At 54.7% G+C, this 19,159-nt stretch overlaps 1 protein-coding gene across 8 annotated transcripts in view; it reads left to right on the top strand.

The window, feature by feature from the left end:
- The window catches only part of FMNL2 (formin like 2), a 128,239-nt gene that overhangs the window by 107,250 nt on the left and 1,830 nt on the right, over positions 1 to 19,159 (top strand). Inside the window, exons 11-27 of one of the 8 annotated variants that reach the window (XM_053982591.1) lie at positions 1,521 to 1,631; positions 2,555 to 2,704; positions 3,512 to 3,613; positions 3,965 to 4,274; positions 4,603 to 4,791; positions 5,741 to 5,761; positions 7,164 to 7,288; positions 8,048 to 8,250; positions 9,770 to 10,004; positions 11,121 to 11,189; positions 11,282 to 11,362; positions 12,743 to 12,872; positions 12,957 to 13,120; positions 13,234 to 13,335; positions 13,789 to 13,887; positions 14,754 to 14,877; positions 17,800 to 17,846. In XM_053982591.1, coding sequence (XP_053838566.1) covers positions 1,521 to 1,631; positions 2,555 to 2,704; positions 3,512 to 3,613; positions 3,965 to 4,274; positions 4,603 to 4,791; positions 5,741 to 5,761; positions 7,164 to 7,288; positions 8,048 to 8,250; positions 9,770 to 10,004; positions 11,121 to 11,189; positions 11,282 to 11,362; positions 12,743 to 12,872; positions 12,957 to 13,120; positions 13,234 to 13,335; positions 13,789 to 13,887; positions 14,754 to 14,877; positions 17,800 to 17,846 — 2,262 coding nt within the window. The other 7 variants (XM_053982589.1, XM_053982588.1, XM_053982585.1 and 4 more) reach the window with 7 other exon arrangements.

The raw sequence follows: 19,159 nt of genomic DNA on the forward strand, positions 1-19,159 counted from the left end.
ACCCCAATTCCTGGCACTCCAGAGGAGATTTCCCCACATCCCATACTCTGGCTTGGGATGTGTGTGGATGCCAATCCCTGGGATCTGCTCCTTGTTCAGCTTGGGAAATGTGCTTTGGGCAGCCAGCAAAGGTCTTTTTGTGCAAGTTCCCTTTCCTAAACTGGGGCTTCCAGGCCCAGATTAATCTCACTTTTATAGGCCCAGATTAATCTCACTTTTACAGGCCCAGAATAATCTCACTTTTACAGGCCCAGAATAATCTCACTTTTACAGGCCCAAATGAATCTCCCTTTTCCAGGCTGTTTAAAGCCAGGCCCAGGTGAATCTCCCTTTTCCAGGCTGTTTAAAACCAGGCCCAAATGAATCTTTCTTTTCCTGGCTGTTTAAACCCAAGCCCAGATGAATCTGCCTTTTCCAGGCTGTTTTAAACCAGGCCCAGGTGAATCTCCCTTTTCCAGGCTGTTTAAACCCAGGCCCAGATGAATCTCCATTTTCCAGGCTGTTTAGAACCAGGCCCAGGTGAATCTGCCTTTTCCAGGCTGTTTAAACCCAGGCTCAGATTAATCTCCCCTTTCCAGGCTGTTTAAACCCAGGCCCAGGTGAATCTGCCTTTTCCAGGCTGTTTAAACCCAGGACTGTTTTTTCAGAGCCTGGTGCCTGCCCTGGCCCGGGCAGCATCCCTGCTCTGGGGAGGTGACTCTGCAGACATGACTTAATTCCTGGAATGCTCATTCCCCTTCATCCCAGCAGACCAAAATTCCCTGAGCCCAGCCTGGCCTGGGAATGGAGCAGTTGAGGACAGCAGCTGATGGCTTTCCTTTGGAAATCCTGGGGGAAAGCCTGGAATTTCCTGGGGGAAATCCCTGGAAAGCCTGGGGATCCTGCCCCAGTGCTGGTCCCACAGATCCCATTCCAGCTGTTCCCGGGGATACCTGGGGGTGGGGATTTGTGGAGGAATTTTGAATAAGTTACAGATGTGATTTCTGGGTTGCTTTAGATGATGCAATTTGTTTTTCTTATCCTCTGCAAAAGTAAGAATGGTCGGTTCACATCTTCACCACACGGCTCAGAAGGTCACAAAACCTCTAATTATAGGAACTTCTAAAGATTTATTAACCAATAAAACATCGCTAACAAAGATATTTATATTTTTGACTTAATCTTTAAATATTTCATCTTATGAACTCATGTTATAGTGTAAACTTTCTTGATCATATTATAACATACAGTGCTATATTCTAAACTTCTTATTTACCTTTGTAACTGCTTTTATTTTTTCTGTATCTTTAAAACTCTAAACTTTCTTCTTCTTAACTTAATGTGTCTCCACTTTAAATCTGTGTTCTCACTTCTATCGCTTAAGTTTAGAAACCTTTTTCAAAGGTCAAATCCTGTGTTTATTTCTCGGATAAAATCCTTTATGTATTTCGTTCTGGATTTTGGCTTTACAAGGCCAAGGTTCTGAGAATTGCCCACGTCTCGAGCCCCAAGCCCTGGGCTCACCTGGGCTGTCCTTGCAGGTGGCCTGCATGCAGTTCATCAACATCGTGGTGCACTCCGTGGAGGACATGAACTTCCGCGTGCACCTCCAGTACGAGTTCACCAAGCTGGGCCTGGACGAGTACCTGGATGTGAGTCTGGAGCTGCTCCCATTCCCAGTTCCTCCCCCTCACCCCACAGCTTCTGGGCTGTCCCACAGCTGGAGGGGCCGTGGCCAGGCTGCAGCCAGCTGGAATTACAGCCTGCAGCTAAATCTGGAGCCTGATAACAAAGGGAGGATGAACCACAGCCATCCTCGCCCTGCCACGTCCCCCAGCTCCAGGCACGGGGCTCCCTCCTTCCCCAGGCTGGAGGAGTCTCCTCTGGGATTCTCTGACAGCCACGAGTCCTCTGGTGTCTGTCTGTCAGCTCCTTCTTTGTTTCCCCTTCTCCGTTTTCCATGGGATCCCAGAATCCTTTGGGTTGGAAGGGACCCTAAAGAGTTTCTCAATGCCACGGGCAGGGACCCTTCCACTGTCCCAGGCTGCTGCAAGCCCCTCCAGCCTGGCCTTGGGCACTGCCAGGGACTGGGGCAGCCACAACCTCTCCAGGGAGCATTTTTCTCCCTGTCCTTGGGAGCACATCCATGGAAACCCTGCTGCTGTTGACCTGTCCCTGCAGATTCCTGCTCAGTGTCCACCTGGAGTGGGATTTGGGGTCTCTGGGGTTTGTCTGGACATGGCTGCACTGGCCGTGGGTGCGTTTGGGGTCCGGGGGTGGCTCTGGGGAGTCTGTGGGGACCAGGCAGAGCCTTTCCCAGCAAACACAGAGGAACTCATGGAATGGTTTGGGCTGGGAGGGACCCTAAAGCTCCCATTCCGTGGGCAGGGAAGCTGTAATGTCCCCTGGAGGGACGGAGGGTAAGACCCTGCCTAACTGGACTGGGGGTGTTTGGGGTCCAAAGGGTTTCCCTGGGTGGTGGAGGTGCCCTGAGCTCCCCCTGTCCCCCAGCCCTGTCCCAGGGCCCGGTGTCACCGGTGTCCCCTGTGTCCCCTGTGTCCCCTGGGCCCTGCAGAAGCTGAAGCACACGGAGAGTGACAAGCTGCAGGTGCAGATCCAGGCCTACCTGGACAACGTGTTCGACGTGGGGGCTCTGCTGGAGGACGCCGAGACCAAGAACGCAGCCCTGGAAAGGGTGGAAGAACTGGAAGAAAACCTTTCCCACGTGAGTGCCCACGGTGCCACCTGCGTTCCGCGTTGGCCCGGCCCAGTTTGGGGAGAGGCTGGCTGGGAAAAAGCCTCAAGATCGCTGGGCCTCTGAACTGGGAAAGAACCAGACACTGGTGGTGCTTCCAAGGGGGATTCACCTGGCACAGGGAGCCTCTGCACAGGTGTGGGAGCTGGGAGAGCTGATGTCCATGGAAAACTCCAGCTCCTCAGCAGAGCAGGCCCAAAGTAGGGGGGAAAAACATCCTGGCTGTGCTTTAAACAGGGGCTCAGGTGGGAAGGGGCTGGAAAATCCTCCTGTGTACCTCAGGGTTTGCTGCCCCAAAACTTGGTGTCAGTCCCTTTAGGCTGGAAGACATGGCCTGGCTTTTGGAAAATAATTTCTTAAAAAAGGGGTTTTTCCATACTTTAAAACTGAGAAAAGGCTTTTCCTTCTCTCAGCATCCCTGTATTCCCATCACTTGGCATAAATAATGTTCTTAACTCACGGTGCAGTGTTTGCCCCTCTGAGGTGTTTTAGGAGCCAGGGAATGGTTTGGGTTGGCAGGGACATTAAAACCCATCCAGTTCAACCCCTGCCACGGGCAGGGACAGCTTCCACTATCCCAGGTTGCTCCAAACCCTTCCAACTTGATGTCTCCCATCTCAGGCAGGAATCTGTTCTTTTTCTGAGGAAAGGCTTCAGGGCTTCCTGCAATATCAATAATTTATCAATTTATCCAAGATGGCTACCTCTTACCTCTTATTTTGATGGATAAACCCCCAGGTTTCCAGTTCTTTAATCCATTTCTGTTTTGCTGGATAGTTATCTGAAAAACTGCAGGATACGGAGAACGAAGCCATGGCCAAGATTGTGGAACTGGAAAAGCAACTGATGCAAAGGAACAAAGAACTGGACGTGATCAGGGTGAGAGGGACGGGGAAGCCCTGGGTGGATTCAGGATGCAGGGAGTGGAGATCACGGACCTGGGGCAGGGGAATTCTCTTGGCTTCCCAATATTGAGCCCTGGGTGCACTCAAGGGATGGACAGAAATCCCTTTGGATGTGCCAGGAGTCACTGAGTGAGGTGGACGCATCTCATTCCCCATGTCTGGAGCATTCCAGGTGGGAGTTTTGGACCTGTGGAGGTGCCAGAGGGTGGGAGAACCCAGAACTTCTCTGTGGGCACGTGCAGCGCAATCCCCTCACTGGATCAGGCTGTTCTGATCCTGCCCTTGGAATTCTGAGTGCATCTTCCCTGCTCCTGTGTCATTCCAGGAGATCTACAAGGATGCCAACAGCCAGGTTCACACCCTGAGGAAGATGGTGAAGGAGAAGGAGGAAGCCATCCAGCGCCAATCCACGCTGGAGAAGAAGATCCACGAGCTGGAGAAGCAGGGAACCATCAAGATCCAGAAGAAAGGGGATGGGGACATCTCCATCCTGCCCGTGGCCCTGGCCTCCGGGATGGTGCCAGCAGGAGCAGAGGCGGTGCCAGGGACCTGTGCCACACCTGGAGCTGCCTCCTCGGTGCCACTGCCCCCACCTCCACCCCCCCTGCCTGCCCTGCCAGGCTCACCTGAGGCAGGTGAGGAAGGAGGGAGATCCCAGCTGCGGGCACCAAACCTCCCTGGGCAGTTCCTGACCTCCCTTCCCGTGGGGAAACTCCTCCTGAGGCCGTTCCCTCTCCTCCTGTCCCTGTTCCCTGGGAGCAGAGTGTGATCCCCCCCACTTGGCTGCCCCCTCCATCTGCTTTTCCATGGATGGAAAAATTGGTCCTTTCTTTCCTGAGGGCACTTCCAGGCGCTGAAGGCCTTTGGTGGCTCCGGGTGGGGAGGGGACGTGGCGGGAATGCTGTGGCTCCTTCTTTGTGCCCCTTCCCTCCACGGTAACTCCGTTTTCCCTCCATCCCACAGTGCCCAACGGCCCCGTGGCAGTGCCTGTGCCACCTCCACCACCACCTCCTCCTCCTCCTCCTCCTCCTCCTCCTCCTCCTCCTCTCCCGGACGCGGCTCCGGCTCCACTGCCCCCTCCGCTGCCGCCCTCGGCTCCCCCCCTGCCCGGCACGGCCTCGCCCACCGTGGTCTTCAACTCTGGCCTGGCAGGTAAAGCTCCCTCAGGGCAGGGCACCCCGCTGCTGGCCCTAAACAAACCCCATTGTTCCTCACCGGGCTTGGGATGAGGAGTTCCCGGGAGGAAGGAGCGTTCCGGGGTCTCTGAGGTTGCCCCGTGCATCCCTGGAAGTGTCCAGCTTGGAGCAGCCTGGGATGGGGGAGCTGGGTAATCCTCGATGTCCCTCCCAGCCCAAACCAGTGTGAGATCCTGGGATTTATCAACCCAACGGTTTGGGTTTGGTCTGGAAGAGCTGGATGCTCCAGTGGAACAAAACTCTCACCAAAAGTATTTTATAAACGGGGTGGTTTCTGACTTCGACAGAATATGGGTTTGATTTCTTCTGAGAAGTAGTATCTGTGCAAAATTTGTGAAATTTTTGTGGGAATTTGGGAAGAAAAGGCAAAATTTGGGAATTTTTTGGAAGGAAGAACAACCTGCTGCCCATCCTTACCCATGTTTTAGTCACTGCCTCCTGCCAGGTGTCTCAGGGAGTGAGTGAGGGCTCTCTGGTGTCCCCAGAAATCTCCAGAGCTCGTTACGAGTCCAAAGCAAGAGACTCTCATTAAGGGCTTCGTTAAAGACAAAAAAAATCTACTTAAATATTCCAGCCTTTAAAGGTTCCTTGGAAGACAAAAAGCATCCTGGATCTGAAGGGTCCCAGGGTGTTTTGTAGGAAAATCCAGCCCCAGAGAGAGGCTGATCCCTCGGGATGTGGCCGTGGAGGTGCCTGGGGGCTGCTGGGCTGCAGATCCCATTTTTCAGTGGGAATTCCGAGGGAATGGGACTGGAAGTGGCTTTTCTGGATGCCAGGGGCTCTGCAGGAAGGAGCATCCCCAGGGCAGGAACGCTGTGGGGCCGAGGGGAGTTGGGAAATAACAAATGCTGCTTTTCTGACCTCTCCTAACACTTGTTTCTCTGTTCCTTCTGCTTCCTGCTAAGATGGGCCCATCAAGCTCTTCTGTAGGTTCCTTCCTGCTAAGTATTCCTTATCCTGGCATTCCCTGTGTCCTGGGGGGGATCCAGGGGATGGGCAGGGGGAGGTCGGAGCCAACCCTCGGGATTTGGGCGCCCAGAGCTCAGGAAGGGAGGAGGAGGAGGAGGAGGAAGGGGAATCTGAAGGGGTTCTGAGCTCTGTTATCTTTCCCATGAGGCATTCCTGCCTTCCCTGTCCTGGAATAACCTGGGAGCAGCTAATTATCCATTCCAATGTGTGCACAAGTAGAAAATTCCTTTCTCCATGTGTGTTCAAAGTAATTCATTCTTTTCTTTTAGGACTTATTTTAAGTAACCCCATCAATTAAGCAGAGAGGAAAATCCTGTTTAGTGCAGATGAGCAGAAATTGGATAAATACAATGCCCAAAATACCCACTGGAATATTCTGTGTATTCCCTGTTACCCACTTGGTGTCCAGCACTGCAGGACCGGGGTTTCTGTTCCATGTTTGCCAGATTTTTTGGGAAGTAATTCAGGAGCAAAAAGTTGATTGATGGACTTTAATTAATTGATTTTGTAGCATGAACAAATTTGTGTTCTCATGCAAGGAAAAGGAAATGGGAACTGGATCATGGAAATTACACATGTGGCTTCCAGATTGAATGGAATAGGGATAGGAATAGGAATAGGATGGGAATGGGAATAGAAATAGGAGTAGAAATAGGAGTAGGAGTAGAAATAGGAGTAGGAATAGAAATAGGAATAGAAATAGGAGTAGGAATAGAAATAGGAATAGAAATAGGGTTGTTCCCTTGCTCAGTCAGGCCTCATTTCCAGGTTTCATTTTCACAGTGCCTCTGTTTAAATTCCTAAATTACTCCAAAGTTCCCAAATGACCTGGATTTGCTGGATTTGCACAGCACAGGAATTAAAACCTGGTTTTAAACCCCTGTTAAAGCCCAGCTTTGCTGCAGCTCAGCCCCTTTGGCCTTGAAAGTCAGACCTGCTGAGAAGGTGCCCCACTGCAGTTTCCCCAGATCCCATTTCCCAAAGCCTTGGGAACGGGGCATTTTTCCCTTCCTGTCACCTTTCTGTGACACAGCTCAGAGCGGGCTCTGCCAGCAGCAGGACAGGGCTGGATTCACCCGCTCTCCCCCTTTTCCATGGAATTTGGACAGAGCCTGGGAGTTCAAATCAATCCAGGCAGCTCGTGGGGGATGCAGGGATCCCAGGTTTCCCTTTGGGAGGTTTGCAGAGCCCTGGGGGCTGCTGCTGTCCTGCTGGGGGCTGGGACTCCGGCACCTTTCCAGGATCCCAGTGGGATAATCAGCTCTGCCCAGCTCTTCCCCAGTGCTGAACCCCACCTGGGGAGCTGCTCTGGGCCGTTCCCAGGCGGTTTCCCAGGAGTTCCCCCTGTGCTGTCCCCAGCTGTGAAGATCAAGAAGCCCATCAAGACCAAGTTCCGCATGCCCGTGTTCAACTGGGTGGCCCTGAAGCCCAACCAGATCAACGGCACCGTCTTCAACGAGATCGACGACGAGCGCATCCTCGAGGTGCCCCTGCTCCCTCCCCTGCTGCCCAGCAAAACATGGAACCATGGAATGCTGGGCTTGGAAAAGCCTCTCAGACTGCCCAGCCCAGCCCTCAGGCCAGCAGTGCCCCGTGTCCCCAGGTGCCACATCCACACGGGGTTAAATCCCTCCAGGAATGGCACCTCCAGTGCCTGACCACGCTTGCCAGGAAGGAAATATCCAGTATTCCCTAATATCCAGCTAAACCTCTGCTGGAGCAGCCTGATTCCATTTCCTCTCCTCCTGGGAGCAGAGCTGGCTGCCCCCTCCTGTCAGGGACTTGTGGGCAGTGGGAAGATCTCCACAGGGATAGGGCACAGCAGTGACCTTGGGACAGGGCTCATTCCAGGTCCTGGATGCTCCCATGGATGCTTTAGCCATGGCTGGATAAAGCACCAGTGCTCACCAATGTTTTCCTGCATTTCTGGACGTGTGCAGAGCTGTTTGGGGCTGGATTTCTGGGATCTGGCCAGATTTCCTCATCCTGGATCAGGAGTGTGTTCCTTCCATCCCTCAGCCTCTGACAGAGCTCTCTGGGTTCCAAAGCCAGGTTGGAAAAGGGTTGGAAAAGCCTGGGCTGGTGGAAGGTGTCCCTGCCCCATGGCAGGGGCTGGAACTGGGATGAGCTTTAAGATCCCAACCCAAACCATTCCATGATTCCATGACCCTGTCTCAGCCACCACAGTTCTGGATTGGGATTTAGTGTTCCCTGCGGGATAAATCCTTCCCTTTCCTTTCCAGGATCTAAACGTGGATGAATTTGAGGAGATCTTCAAAACGAAAGCCCAGGGCCCAGCCATGGATCTGAGCTCCAGCAAGCAGAAGATCCCTCAGAAAGGATCCAGCAAGGTCACGCTGCTGGATGCCAACAGAGCCAAGAACTTGGCCATCACCCTGCGGAAAGCCGGGAAGACGGCGGACGAGATCTGCAAAGCCATCCACGTGTGAGTGCAGCAAAGGAGGCCTGCCCCAGGCTCACTGGGAGGTGCTTTGGAGTTGGCAGCTGGTGGAAAAAATTCCAGGGGAAGGACGGAATGCTGGTGAATTCCCAGAATTGGTTGGTGTTGCTGAGTCACTGCTGAGGTTGGACAAATTAGCACTTCCCTCATTAAAGCAGCTCGTTCCAGCCTATCCAGTTTGCCCTGGCAGATCCACGGCATTTCCTGTCCCAGTGAGCAAAATCCAGAGGGAAGCCAGGACGAGGCAGCTCTTCTGGTTTGCTCCATGAAGGATGAGTTTAGTCCAGGTGCTGGAGCAGATTGTGCTCGGAATTAGGTTTGTGGAGTGGCCTCAGGAACTGACAGGGATCCTTCCCTGCTCCAGGGACAGGTGCAGCTGCTCCTTGGGGCTGATCCCAAATCCATCCAGACTCATCGTGGCCATGGCAAACATCTCCCACTCCTCCCTTAAGGAATATCTCCAAAATGTGGATGCACAAGTTTGCCTTTAGCTGAGTGTGACCCAAACCTGCCCCTGGTCCTGGCAGGTTCAGCAGTTGGGCTTTAGGGGGCTCTGAGCCATTTAAACACAAATATTTGCTCCTCACCACCTCTTTTCCCTGGAAAAGGGAGCCTGGAGGGGTGGGGGAATGGCCACATGTTTGGAAATGGAAGCAGCATCATTCCCATTATCCCTGGATCTGTTCCCATCTGCATGGGCAGGGCAGGAGGAGCTTCACAGCTGCTTCTTTGCTTTTCTTCATGTGGAGCTGAATCCCAGACTGCTCTGGGTTGGGAGGGACCTTAAAGCTCATCCAACTTCGTCCAGGGACCCCTCCCTCTGTCCCAGGCTGCTCCAAGCCCTGTCCAGCCTGGCCTTGGGCATTGCCAGGGATCCAGGGCAGCCCCAGCTGCTCTGGGAATTCCAGCCCAGCCAGGAATTCCCAATTCCCAATCTCCCAGCCATCCCTGCCCTCTGGCAGTGGGAGCCATTCCCTGGCTCCTGTCCCTCCATCCCTTGTCCCCAGTCCCTCTCCAGCTCTCCTGGAGCCCCTTCAGGCCCTGCAAGGGGCTCTGAGCTCTGCCTGGAGCCTTCCCTTCTCCAGGGGAACATTCCCAGGGATTGCTCTGAGCTCTGCCTGGAGCCTTCCCTTCTCCAGGGGAACATTCCCAGGGCTCTGAGCTCTGCCTGGAGCCTTCCCTTCCCCAGGAGAACATTCCCAGGGCTCTGAGCTCTGCCTGGAGCCTTCCCTTCTCCAGGGGAACATTCCCAGGGCTCTGAGCTCTGCCTGGAGCCTTCCCTTCTCCAGGGGAACATTCCCAGGGCTCTGAGCTCTGCCTGGAGCCTTCCCTTCTCCAGGGGAACATTCCCAGGGATTGCTCTGAGCTCTGCCTGGAGCCTTCCCTTCTCCAGGGGAACATTCCCAGCTCTCCCAGGCTGGCCCCAGAGCAGAGGGACATCCATGGCCTGGCCACTTCCCTGTGAGCTCTGTCCCCACGCCCTTTTCCCGGGATTTTCCCGCAGGTTTGACCTGAAGACGCTGCCGGTGGATTTCGTGGAGTGCCTGATGCGGTTCCTGCCCACGGAGAACGAGGTGAAGGTGCTGAGGCTCTACGAGAGGGAGAGGAAGCCCCTGGAGAACCTGTCAGATGAGGACAGGTTCATGATGCAGTTCAGCAAGATCGAGAGGCTGATGCAGAAAATGACCATCATGGCCTTCATCGGCAACTTCGCCGAGAGCATCCAGATGCTCACCCCGGTGAGTGGGAGCAGGGAATAGACACAGCTGGAATAGACACAGCTGGAATAGACACAGCTGGAATAGACACAGCTGGAATAGACACAGCTGGAAGGGACCTTGGGGCCGTGGATCCAACCCCAGCCCTGCACAGACACCCCAAAACCCCGGCCTGGGCATCCCTGGCAGCGCTGTCTGAACGCTCTGGCAGCCTTGGGAATGTGCCCATTCCCTGGGGAGCCTGGGCAGCCTCGAAGGAATATTGTTGGGAAAAGTTATTCTTGGTGCTGGTCCGTGGGCCCTTGGAATTGTTTTCCACCCAGCCTGAATCCCTGGGAGAGTTGTAGGGGCTGGAACGTGAATCCTCATTTACATCTGAGGGGGGGGTGAATCTGGGTTTGGAATCCTGGAGTCCAAATCAGGGCAGGGGAAATCCCACACAGGGTTGGGGGGGAAGAGAAAATAAGGAATATCTCATTCCAACCCCGCCATGGGCAGGGACACCTCCCACTGTCCCAGGCTGCTCCAGCCTGGCCTTGGGCACTGCCAGGGATCCAGGGCAGCCCCAGCTGCTCTGGGAATTCCAGCCCAGCCAGGAATTCCCAATTCCCAATCTCCCAGCCATCCCTGCCCTCTGGCAGTGGGAGCCATTCCCTGGCTCCTGTCCCTCCATCCCTTGTCCCCAGTCCCTCTCCAGCTCTCCTGGAGCCCCTTCAGGCCCTGCAAGGGGCTCTGAGCTCTGCCTGGAGCCTTCCCTTCTCCAGGGGAACATTCCCAGGGCTCTGAGCTCTGCCTGGAGCCTTCCCTTCTCCAGGGGAACATTCCCAGGGCTCTGAGCTCTGCCTGGAGCCTTCCCTTCTCCAGGGGAACATTCCCAGGGCTCTGAGCTCTGCCTGGAGCCTTCCCTTCTCCAGGGGAACATTCCCAGGGCTCTGAGCTCTGCCTGGAGCCTTCCCTTCTCCAGGGGAACATTCCCAGCTCTCCCAGGCTGGCTCCATGGCAGAGGGACATCAGTGCTCTGTCCCATGGTGTGGATAAAAACCAGGAAGGTTTTTTCCCAGGATGTGGTGTTTTGGTGTCCATTTTCCCCCTGGCTGGGTGTGCATTAACCAAAGCTCTCCCTGTGTTTCCCTGCAGCAACTCCACGCCATAATCGCTGCCTCTGTCTCCATAAAGTCATCCCAAAAACTGAAGAAAATCCTGGAGGTAGGTCTGGTCTCAGCTCCCCTTCCAGCGGTGTCTAAACCTCCAGGAATTTGTCCTGAGAATTCCTGCTCTGCTCTGTTTCATCCTGGCAGATCATCCTGGCTCTTGGGAATTACATGAACAGCAGCAAACGAGGGGCTGTGTATGGATTTAAGCTGCAGAGTTTAGACCTGGTAAGAAAAGCAGGGATGTGCTGTGGGCACCAGCTGGGAATTAGAGCTGTGGAGTTCTTGAAGCTGGAAAAACCTTCCAAGATCATGGAGTCCAACCACCCCCAGCACTGCCAAGGCCACCACTGCCATGTGCCCAGTGCCACATCCACAGGGCTTTGAATCCCTGCAGGGATGGGGGCTCCACCTGAGCACCTTTTCCTGAAGGAATTTCCCCAAAACCCACCCTGAGCTCCCCTGGGCCAGCCTGAGGCCGTTCCCTCTCCTCCTGTCCCTGTTCCCTGGGATGATCCCAAATCTCCCTGGCTGTCCCCTCCTGGCAGGGAATTCCAGAGAGGGAAAAGATCCCTCTGCATCCTCCTTTGCTCCAGGCTGAGCCCCTTCCCAGCTCCCTCAGGAATTCTCCAGCCCCTTCCCAGCTCCCTCAGGAATTCTCCAGCCCCTTCCCAGCTCCCTCAGGAATTCTCCAGCCCCTTCCCAGCTCCCTCAGGAATTCCCCAGCCCCTTCCCAGGTCCCTCAGGAATTCTCCAGCCCCTTCCCAGCTCCCTCAGGAATTCTCCAGCCCCTTCCCAGCTCCCTCAGGAATTCCCCAGCCCCTTCCCAGCTCCGTTCCCTTCCCTGGCCCTGCTCCAGCCCCTCAGGGTCTCCCTTGCCATGAGGGGAAAATTAAAAAGTGGGAGAAAACGTGAGGGGAAAAAAAAGTGTGGGAAGTTTGGGGAGGGCTCTGCTGCAGAGCTTTTCCCTCCTGGATCCTCCTTTGCTCCAGGCTGAGCCCCTTCCCAGCTCCCTCAGGAATTCTCCAGCCCTTCCCAGCTCCCTCAGGAATTCCCCAGCCCCTTCCCAGCTCCCTCAGGAATTCTCCAGCCCCTTCCCAGCTCCCTCAGGAACTACAGCCCCTTCCCAGCTCCCTCAGGAATTCTCCAGTCCCTTCCCAGCTCCCTCAGGGATTCTCCAGCCCCTTCCCAGCTCCCTCAGGAATTCCCCAGCCCCTTCCCAGCTCCGTTCCCTTCCCTGGCCCCGCTCCAGCCCCTCAGGGTCCCTCTTGTCCCAGAGCTGTCCCCAGCCCTGGAGGTGGCCCCAGCAGTGCCAGCACAGGGACGGGCAGTGCCCCGGGCTGTGTCACACCGGGGCTGGCACAGCCCAGGGGCCATTGGCCTCCTGCCCAGCTGGGCTCACGTTCATCACCCCCAGATGCTTTCCCAGTTTTCCAGCCTCTCTATCCCACCCCTGTGGCCCTTCAGGGGGTCCAGGTGCCTGCTGGGGGGCTCTGCTGGTGGTTCCCAGCACAGAGAAGACTCTGGAGCAGCCCCAGTGAGTCCCTGAGCTCGGAGCCTGTCCCAGCTCCCCACAGCTCCCCACAGCCGAGCTCCTGCTCCCCCCAGCTCCTGGAGACCAAGTCGACGGACCGGAAGCAGACGCTGCTGCACTACATCTCCAACGTGGTGAAGGAGAAGTACCAGCACGTGGCCCTGTTCTACAACGAGCTGCACTACGTGGAGAAGGCAGCAGCAGGTACGGCCCCCTCCTCTGCCCTGCCAGGCTGGGCCCAGCTCCTGGCACGGCTGGCACGCTCAGCGTCCCTGTGCCGCTTCCCAGTGTCCCTGGAGAACGTCCTGCTGGACGTGAAGGAGCTGCAGCGGGGCCTGGAGCTGACCAAGCGCGAGTACACCATGCACGACCACAACACCATGCTCAAGGACTTCATCCAGAGCAACGAGGGCAAGCTCAAGAAGCTCCAGGACGATGCCAAAATAGCCCAGGTACCTCTGTGTTCCCGGGATCTGCCCTGAGGGGGTGACACCCGGGGGTGGGCTGTATTTCCATGGAATGCTGGGGATGGGGGTGCAGGGCACTGAAGCTGTGCCTGTTGCAGGATGCCTTTGATGATGCTGTGAAGTATTTCGGGGAGAATCCCAAGACAACCCCACCCTCGGTGTTCTTCCCGGTGTTTGTCCGCTTTGTGAAGGCCTACAAGGTAAACCAGAGCTTCCTTGTCCTTGTCCTTGTCCTTGTCCTCCTCCTCCTCTTCCTTCTCTTCTTCCTCCTCCTCTTTCCCTTTCTCTTTTTCTTTCCTTTTCTCTTTCCCTTTCTCTTTCTGTTCCCTTTCTCTTTCTTTCTCCTCCTCCTCATCCTTTTTGTCCTCCCCCAACTTCTTCTCTTCCTATACTCTTCTCCTCCTTCTTCTCCTTTCTCCTCCTTTTCTTTTCCTTCTCCTCCTTCTCCTCTTTTTCCTCCTCCTCCTTCTCTTCTTTTCCTCTTTTTCCTCCTCCTCCTTGTCTTCTTTTCCTCCTTCTCATCCTTCTCCTTTCTGCCTTTCTTCTTCTTTCTCCTCCCCCTCTCCCTTCCCCAGAAAGCGCCGTGGTGGCACGGATCCCATTGCTCCCTGGCTCCCCTGGGATCTCTAACCTGTGGATTTTCTCACAAACAGCAAGCAGAGGAAGAAAACGAGCTGAGGAAAAAGCAGGAACAGGCCTTAATGGAAAAACTCATGGAGCAAGAAGCATTGATGGAGCAACAGGACCAAAAGGTATGGCACAGATAAACAGCTTCCAGGTGGGATTGGGTTCCTGATTTTCAGAAACCTCAGCTCTGAGTGAGGAACTTTGTAGTTGCCTACAAAGAGTCTGGAAGTTTTTATGGAGGGAACTGGGATAGGCTGGAAAAGTTCCAATGTGGGTTCTGCTGCTTTGGAAGTCGGCAGAATTAAGGAAAACTAAATAGGTGGAAAGTTGTCTTGTCCGTATTTCCACGAGCTTTTATCCTGCCCTGATTTCTCCATGGAGCGGGAGCAAGAAAGGAGGAGAAGGAGGAAAAGAAGGACAAGGATGAAAAAGAGGAGGAGGAAAAGAAAAGAAGGAGGAGAGGAGGAGGAGGAGAAGGAGTGGGAGGAAGGCAAAGAGGATGAGGAGAAAGAGAAGAGAAGGAGGAGGAAGATGAAAAAGAGAAGGAGTAAAAGAAAAGAAGAAGGAGAGAAAGGAGGAGGAGAAGTAGGGGAAGGGCAAAGAGGATGAGGAGAAAGAGAAGAGAAGGAGGAGGAAGATGAAAAAGAGAAGGAGTAAAAGAAAAGAAGGAGGAGAGAGAGGAGGAGAAGTAGGGGAAGAGCAAAGAGGATGAGGAGAAAGAGAAGAGGAGGAGGAGGAAGATGAAAAAGAGAAGGAGGAAAAGAAAAGAAGGAAGAGAGACAGGAGGATAAGAAGTAGGGGAAGGGCAAAGAGGATGAGGAGAAAGAGAAGAGGAGGAGGAGGAGGACGAGGCTGTTCCCAGCCTTGGGAATGGGGTGGAAATGGCAGTTCCCGTGGGAATTGCTGGGGTTCAGGGGCGTGTGAGGCTCAGGAAGGAGCCGGGGGGAGGATGGGGGAGCTCCACGCTGACCGTGCCCGCGCGTGTTCCCAGTCCCCGTCGCACAAGAGCAAGCGGCAGCAGCAGGAGCTGATCGCCGAGCTGCGGCGCCGGCAGGTCAAGGACAACCGGCACGTGTACGAGGGCAAGGACGGCGCCATCGAGGACATCATCACAGGTACCCTGCTGCCCCCTGCCCGCCGGCTGGGATCCCGGCCTCGGGAATGCCCGGCGGGGATCTGCCCAGTGCCTGCTCCACGCCTCTGTGCCCTCCTTTGTTCCCCTCCTGCTTCGGTGTGAAGGTTCTGCTCCTTTTCTTCCAGCTTGTGGGGACACTGCCAGGGTTTTAGAGCAGGCAGGGAGTGCTCGATCCCAGCAGCTGCTCCAGCTGTGCCTTGTGGATCTGTCCCAGATCCCTTTTTTCTCCCCACAAATGGGATCAGGGTGAGGATGAAGAGCCTCTGTTTTCATTAAGATTGATCCCAGAAATCCTTCAGTCAGCCCCCAGCGACCCCAAACTGCTCCAGGTTTTCCTGCAGATCCCAGAGGGAAGGGACACAGCCCCTGCTGCGGCCAAGCACTGTCAGGACTTGGCTGCCAATATTTGCTGATTGAAAGAGCCACCTGAACTGCATCTTTCCCAGGAATTAAATCCTTTTTTACACTTCCAGTTTCAGGGATTGCAGAACTGGGAGTTTCCCACACGTTTTTCACCTGTGGTGTGGAAGGAAAATGACTTAAACACCTCAGGAGCTTCACAAACTCAGTTTCCTTGTGCAGAACCCAAAAATAAAGGGTCTTTGCCAGCTGCTCCTGGAAGTTTTCCACAGGAGTTTTTTCCTGCAGAAGGGCAGGAGAGCTGTTTGATCCCTCACTAAGGAAGCCAGGGAATTTTTGCCCAACTGGATGAAGTGTGTGAAGCTTGCCCAACTCCTTTTAACCTTGATTAATGGCCCTGAGATAACATTCCTCATTTAAAGGGCAGGGTGGCAATAATATCCAACCTGGCATTGCTTCCACAACTCCTCCGGACTCCTGGGACTTTGATTAATTGGAAAAATGGTTTTCCTGCTCTGTGGAAGGAACAGATTGTGTGGCAGACGCCCATCCCTATGGAAAAAACCATCCAGGGGAGAGGCTGCCAGGCTCTAATTAAACATTTCCTGCACTCTTGTGCCTGGATTTGCCCATTTTGGGGCCTCAAGCCACGGAGGAGGAAAGGTCAGGCATGGAAGGTCAGGTAGGACCAAGGTCACCTCCCCATCCCTGGAGATCTCCCAGTAAATCCTGCACCTCCCCATCTCTGGGAGTGCTCCAGGCCAGGTTGGACAGGGCTTGGAGCACTCTGGGATAGTGGAAGCTGTCCCTGCCCCTGGCTGGGGTGACACTGGATGGGATTTAAGGTCCCTTCCAACCCAAATCATCCCAAACACCAAGGTTTTCCCACAAACCTTCAAGTTCTTCAAGGGAATTACTTTATTAGAGGGGGAATGGCTTTAAGATGAAGGAAAGGTCAGGGATTGGGAAGGAATTCCTGGCTAGGAGGGTGGGCAGGCCCTGGCACAACATGCCCAGGTGAGCTGTGGCTGCTCCTGGATCCCTGGCAGTGTCCCAGGCCAGGCTGGACAGGGCTTGGAGCAGCCTGGGACAGTGGAAGGTGTCCCTGCCATGGCAGAGGTGGGATGAGATGAGTTTAAGGTCCCTCCCAACCCAAACCAGGCTGGGATTCCACCAGTGGATGAAATACCTCCTGAAGCCTCACAACCACCTTGTGCCAAGGCCAGTGAGGAGCAGGCTGGAGCGTGTCCCCGTGTCCCTTGTGGGAGCACTGAGCTGTCCCCTGGCCTGGAGCAGCGCTGACCTTGGTTTGTGTGTGGCTGTTGTTGTTCCCATGCAGTGCTGAAGACGGTGCCGTTCACCGCCCGAAGCGCCAAGCGCGGCTCTCGGTTCTTCTGCGACCCTGTTGTCCCTGAGGAATTCCATTACTAAACTCTCCCTCTTTCACACCTGACGCTCTTAGAAACCAGGAAGGTCGCTGTAGACTTTTTGCCACTTTGTTTGTGCGGATCTCAGCCAGGAGTCTGTGACTGTTGAGTGTGTAGTGGTGTCCAGCGTCCTCCTGACATTGTAGTGGAGTCCCCTCTGTTGCATGTCCTCTTCATCCCATCCCTGTTTCCATCCCATCTGGCTGTCCCTGTGTCCCGTAGAACAAGCTGGGAGTCACTGGGATGAGTCTCCTGCAGTGCAAGGGCTGAGGAGCCCAAGCAGTGACAGCTCACTTGGCTTGTGTCGCCTCGGGGTGCCGTGCATGTGGCACCTCCGAGTGGAATTCCGGCCTGCATGGACCTTGGGAATGGCCTTGGGGGTGGCTTCTGACTTGGGAATAACCCCCATGGGGTGGTTCAGGATTCCTAGCGAGCTCCTGCATGTTCAGCTGCATGGGGTGGAACAGCGGGGTGGAATCTCTCCTTGTTCGGTCATGTCCATATTTAACTCTTTTACTCCATGCCAGTTCCATGCCAGCTTTATTCCATGGAATCAGGAATTCTCTCTGAGCCTGGAGCTGGTGCCGAGGCCGGGCTCAGTGCATGGAGCAGGGGAGTGGGGAGTGGGGCTGGGAGTTGGGAATACAGGGCAAAACCACCGGAATGGTGCCAAACCTGACATGGAACTGAGCGATTCCCGTCGTGGTGTCCGTTGTCCCACGGGTGTCCCTCACCCAGCATGGCCCTGGACACTGTTGTCCTCATTAAGGACTCAGCTTAAGAAGCCAGCAGTGTTCCTTCCACCGTTCCCTGTGAAACCCATCAGTGCTGCCAATAAATCCACAAACTAACCCACTCCATGGTTCTTTGCTCTTCCGGGTTCTCTCTGTGTCCTCTTCCTGGAGCCAACCTTCAAAGCAGCTTGGAATTGGGGTAGGGAGCACCTCCTGTCCCTCCTGCCCTGTCTAATCCCTCTTGCTCTGTGGTTTCTGCCCGGGAGGTTTGAACACTGACTTGACTTGCTCTTCATTCTCCATCCCATTTTTTTACTTAACCATCATTTTTTTTTGTGTTCTGTTTTGTTTGTTGTTTTTTTGTTTTTGTTTTCTGTTTAGCCCTAAAGAAGAATAATATCACTAAATTTCCCAATGTTCACTCGAGGGTAAGGATTTCTTCTAGCACAGCCGTGGTGGAGGATTCCCAGAGCTGGCAAGCATCTCTTTTTACTTGGCTTCCTCCTCTTTCTCTGTGCCAGGCAGCTGGTGGTAGATGTGGCTGAGCTAATACTGGTGAGACCCTCCAGGCCAGTTGAGACCCAGATCCTTGATTTTCACCTCTGGAGGTGCAGGGATCCACTGGATGTTGGCTGGTGACCATCATCACACTGTTTTGGCCACTTCTCCTCAAGTTGAGCCCAAAACAGTCTTTGTTGGTTGGTGACCATCTTCACACTCCATTTTGGCCATTTTAATTCAAGTTGAGCCCAAAATAATCTTGTCCCCAGGTGCTGTTGGTTGGTGACCACCATCACACTCTGGTTTGGCCATTTCTCTTCAAGTCCAGCCCAAAATATTTTTGTCCCCAGGTGTTGCAGCCCCACAGTTGGGTTCTGCATGAGGAGGACAATCTCCAACTCCAGGTGTAGAGAGGGGAGAGCTGAGAAGTTTGGGAGTCCTCTGTGACCCCCAACACAAGTTACCCAGGAAGTCTGAGGGATTTGCCCAGTCCAACACAAATTTGTTGGCCAGGAGACCAATATTTGAGCTGGAATTGTCTTCGCTGCTTGTTCTCTTGTAGTTGCACAGGTGACAGCACATGTGACACCTGTAATGGGCTTCCACCATCCCATGCATCAGCTTTCTCCCTCTTCCATCCATCCATCCATCCATCCATCCATCCATCCATCCATCCATCCATCCATCCATCCATCCATCCATCCATCCATCCATCCCATGCTCAGTGTTCCCTCCCGAGCTCTCCCCTCCTTTGGCTGATGAAGCATCGCTCCAGCCATGGAAAGCAGCTGGAGAATCCCAACCCAGTGCCAGCTGCTTTTCCCAGGGCACCTCTTTTACATCTTGGAGGTCCTTGCCAACCTGAACGATTCCACGCTCGATGGGATGTAGGGATCCTAAATCCATCCCGGCAGGGTCACACGCACCTGCCGTGAGGAACACCCACCAGCTCTGGCGTGTGGGAACACGCAGGGACCACCTCAGAGCACCTGGCTGGGGTCGATGCGGCCTCGGTGCCGTTCCCACAGCACCACTCCCACCAGCATCCCGATCCCACCAGTATTAACCGGCCGGCGGGGCGCGTAGCTCGGGCACGTCCGTCCTTCCCTGCGCTGCGCCGGGGCTCATCCCTGCTCCCGTCCTTCCACAAGCTGCTTTGACTGGCTTCCAGCGGGCCTTCCCCCCCGCGCGCGCTGCCGTGCCGCGTGTCCGCGCGGGCGCTGCTGACTGCCGGCTCCCC

Source organism: Vidua macroura, chromosome 7 (genome assembly GCF_024509145.1).
Source record: "Vidua macroura isolate BioBank_ID:100142 chromosome 7, ASM2450914v1, whole genome shotgun sequence".
Classification (NCBI taxonomy): Eukaryota; Metazoa; Chordata; class Aves; order Passeriformes; family Viduidae; genus Vidua; species Vidua macroura.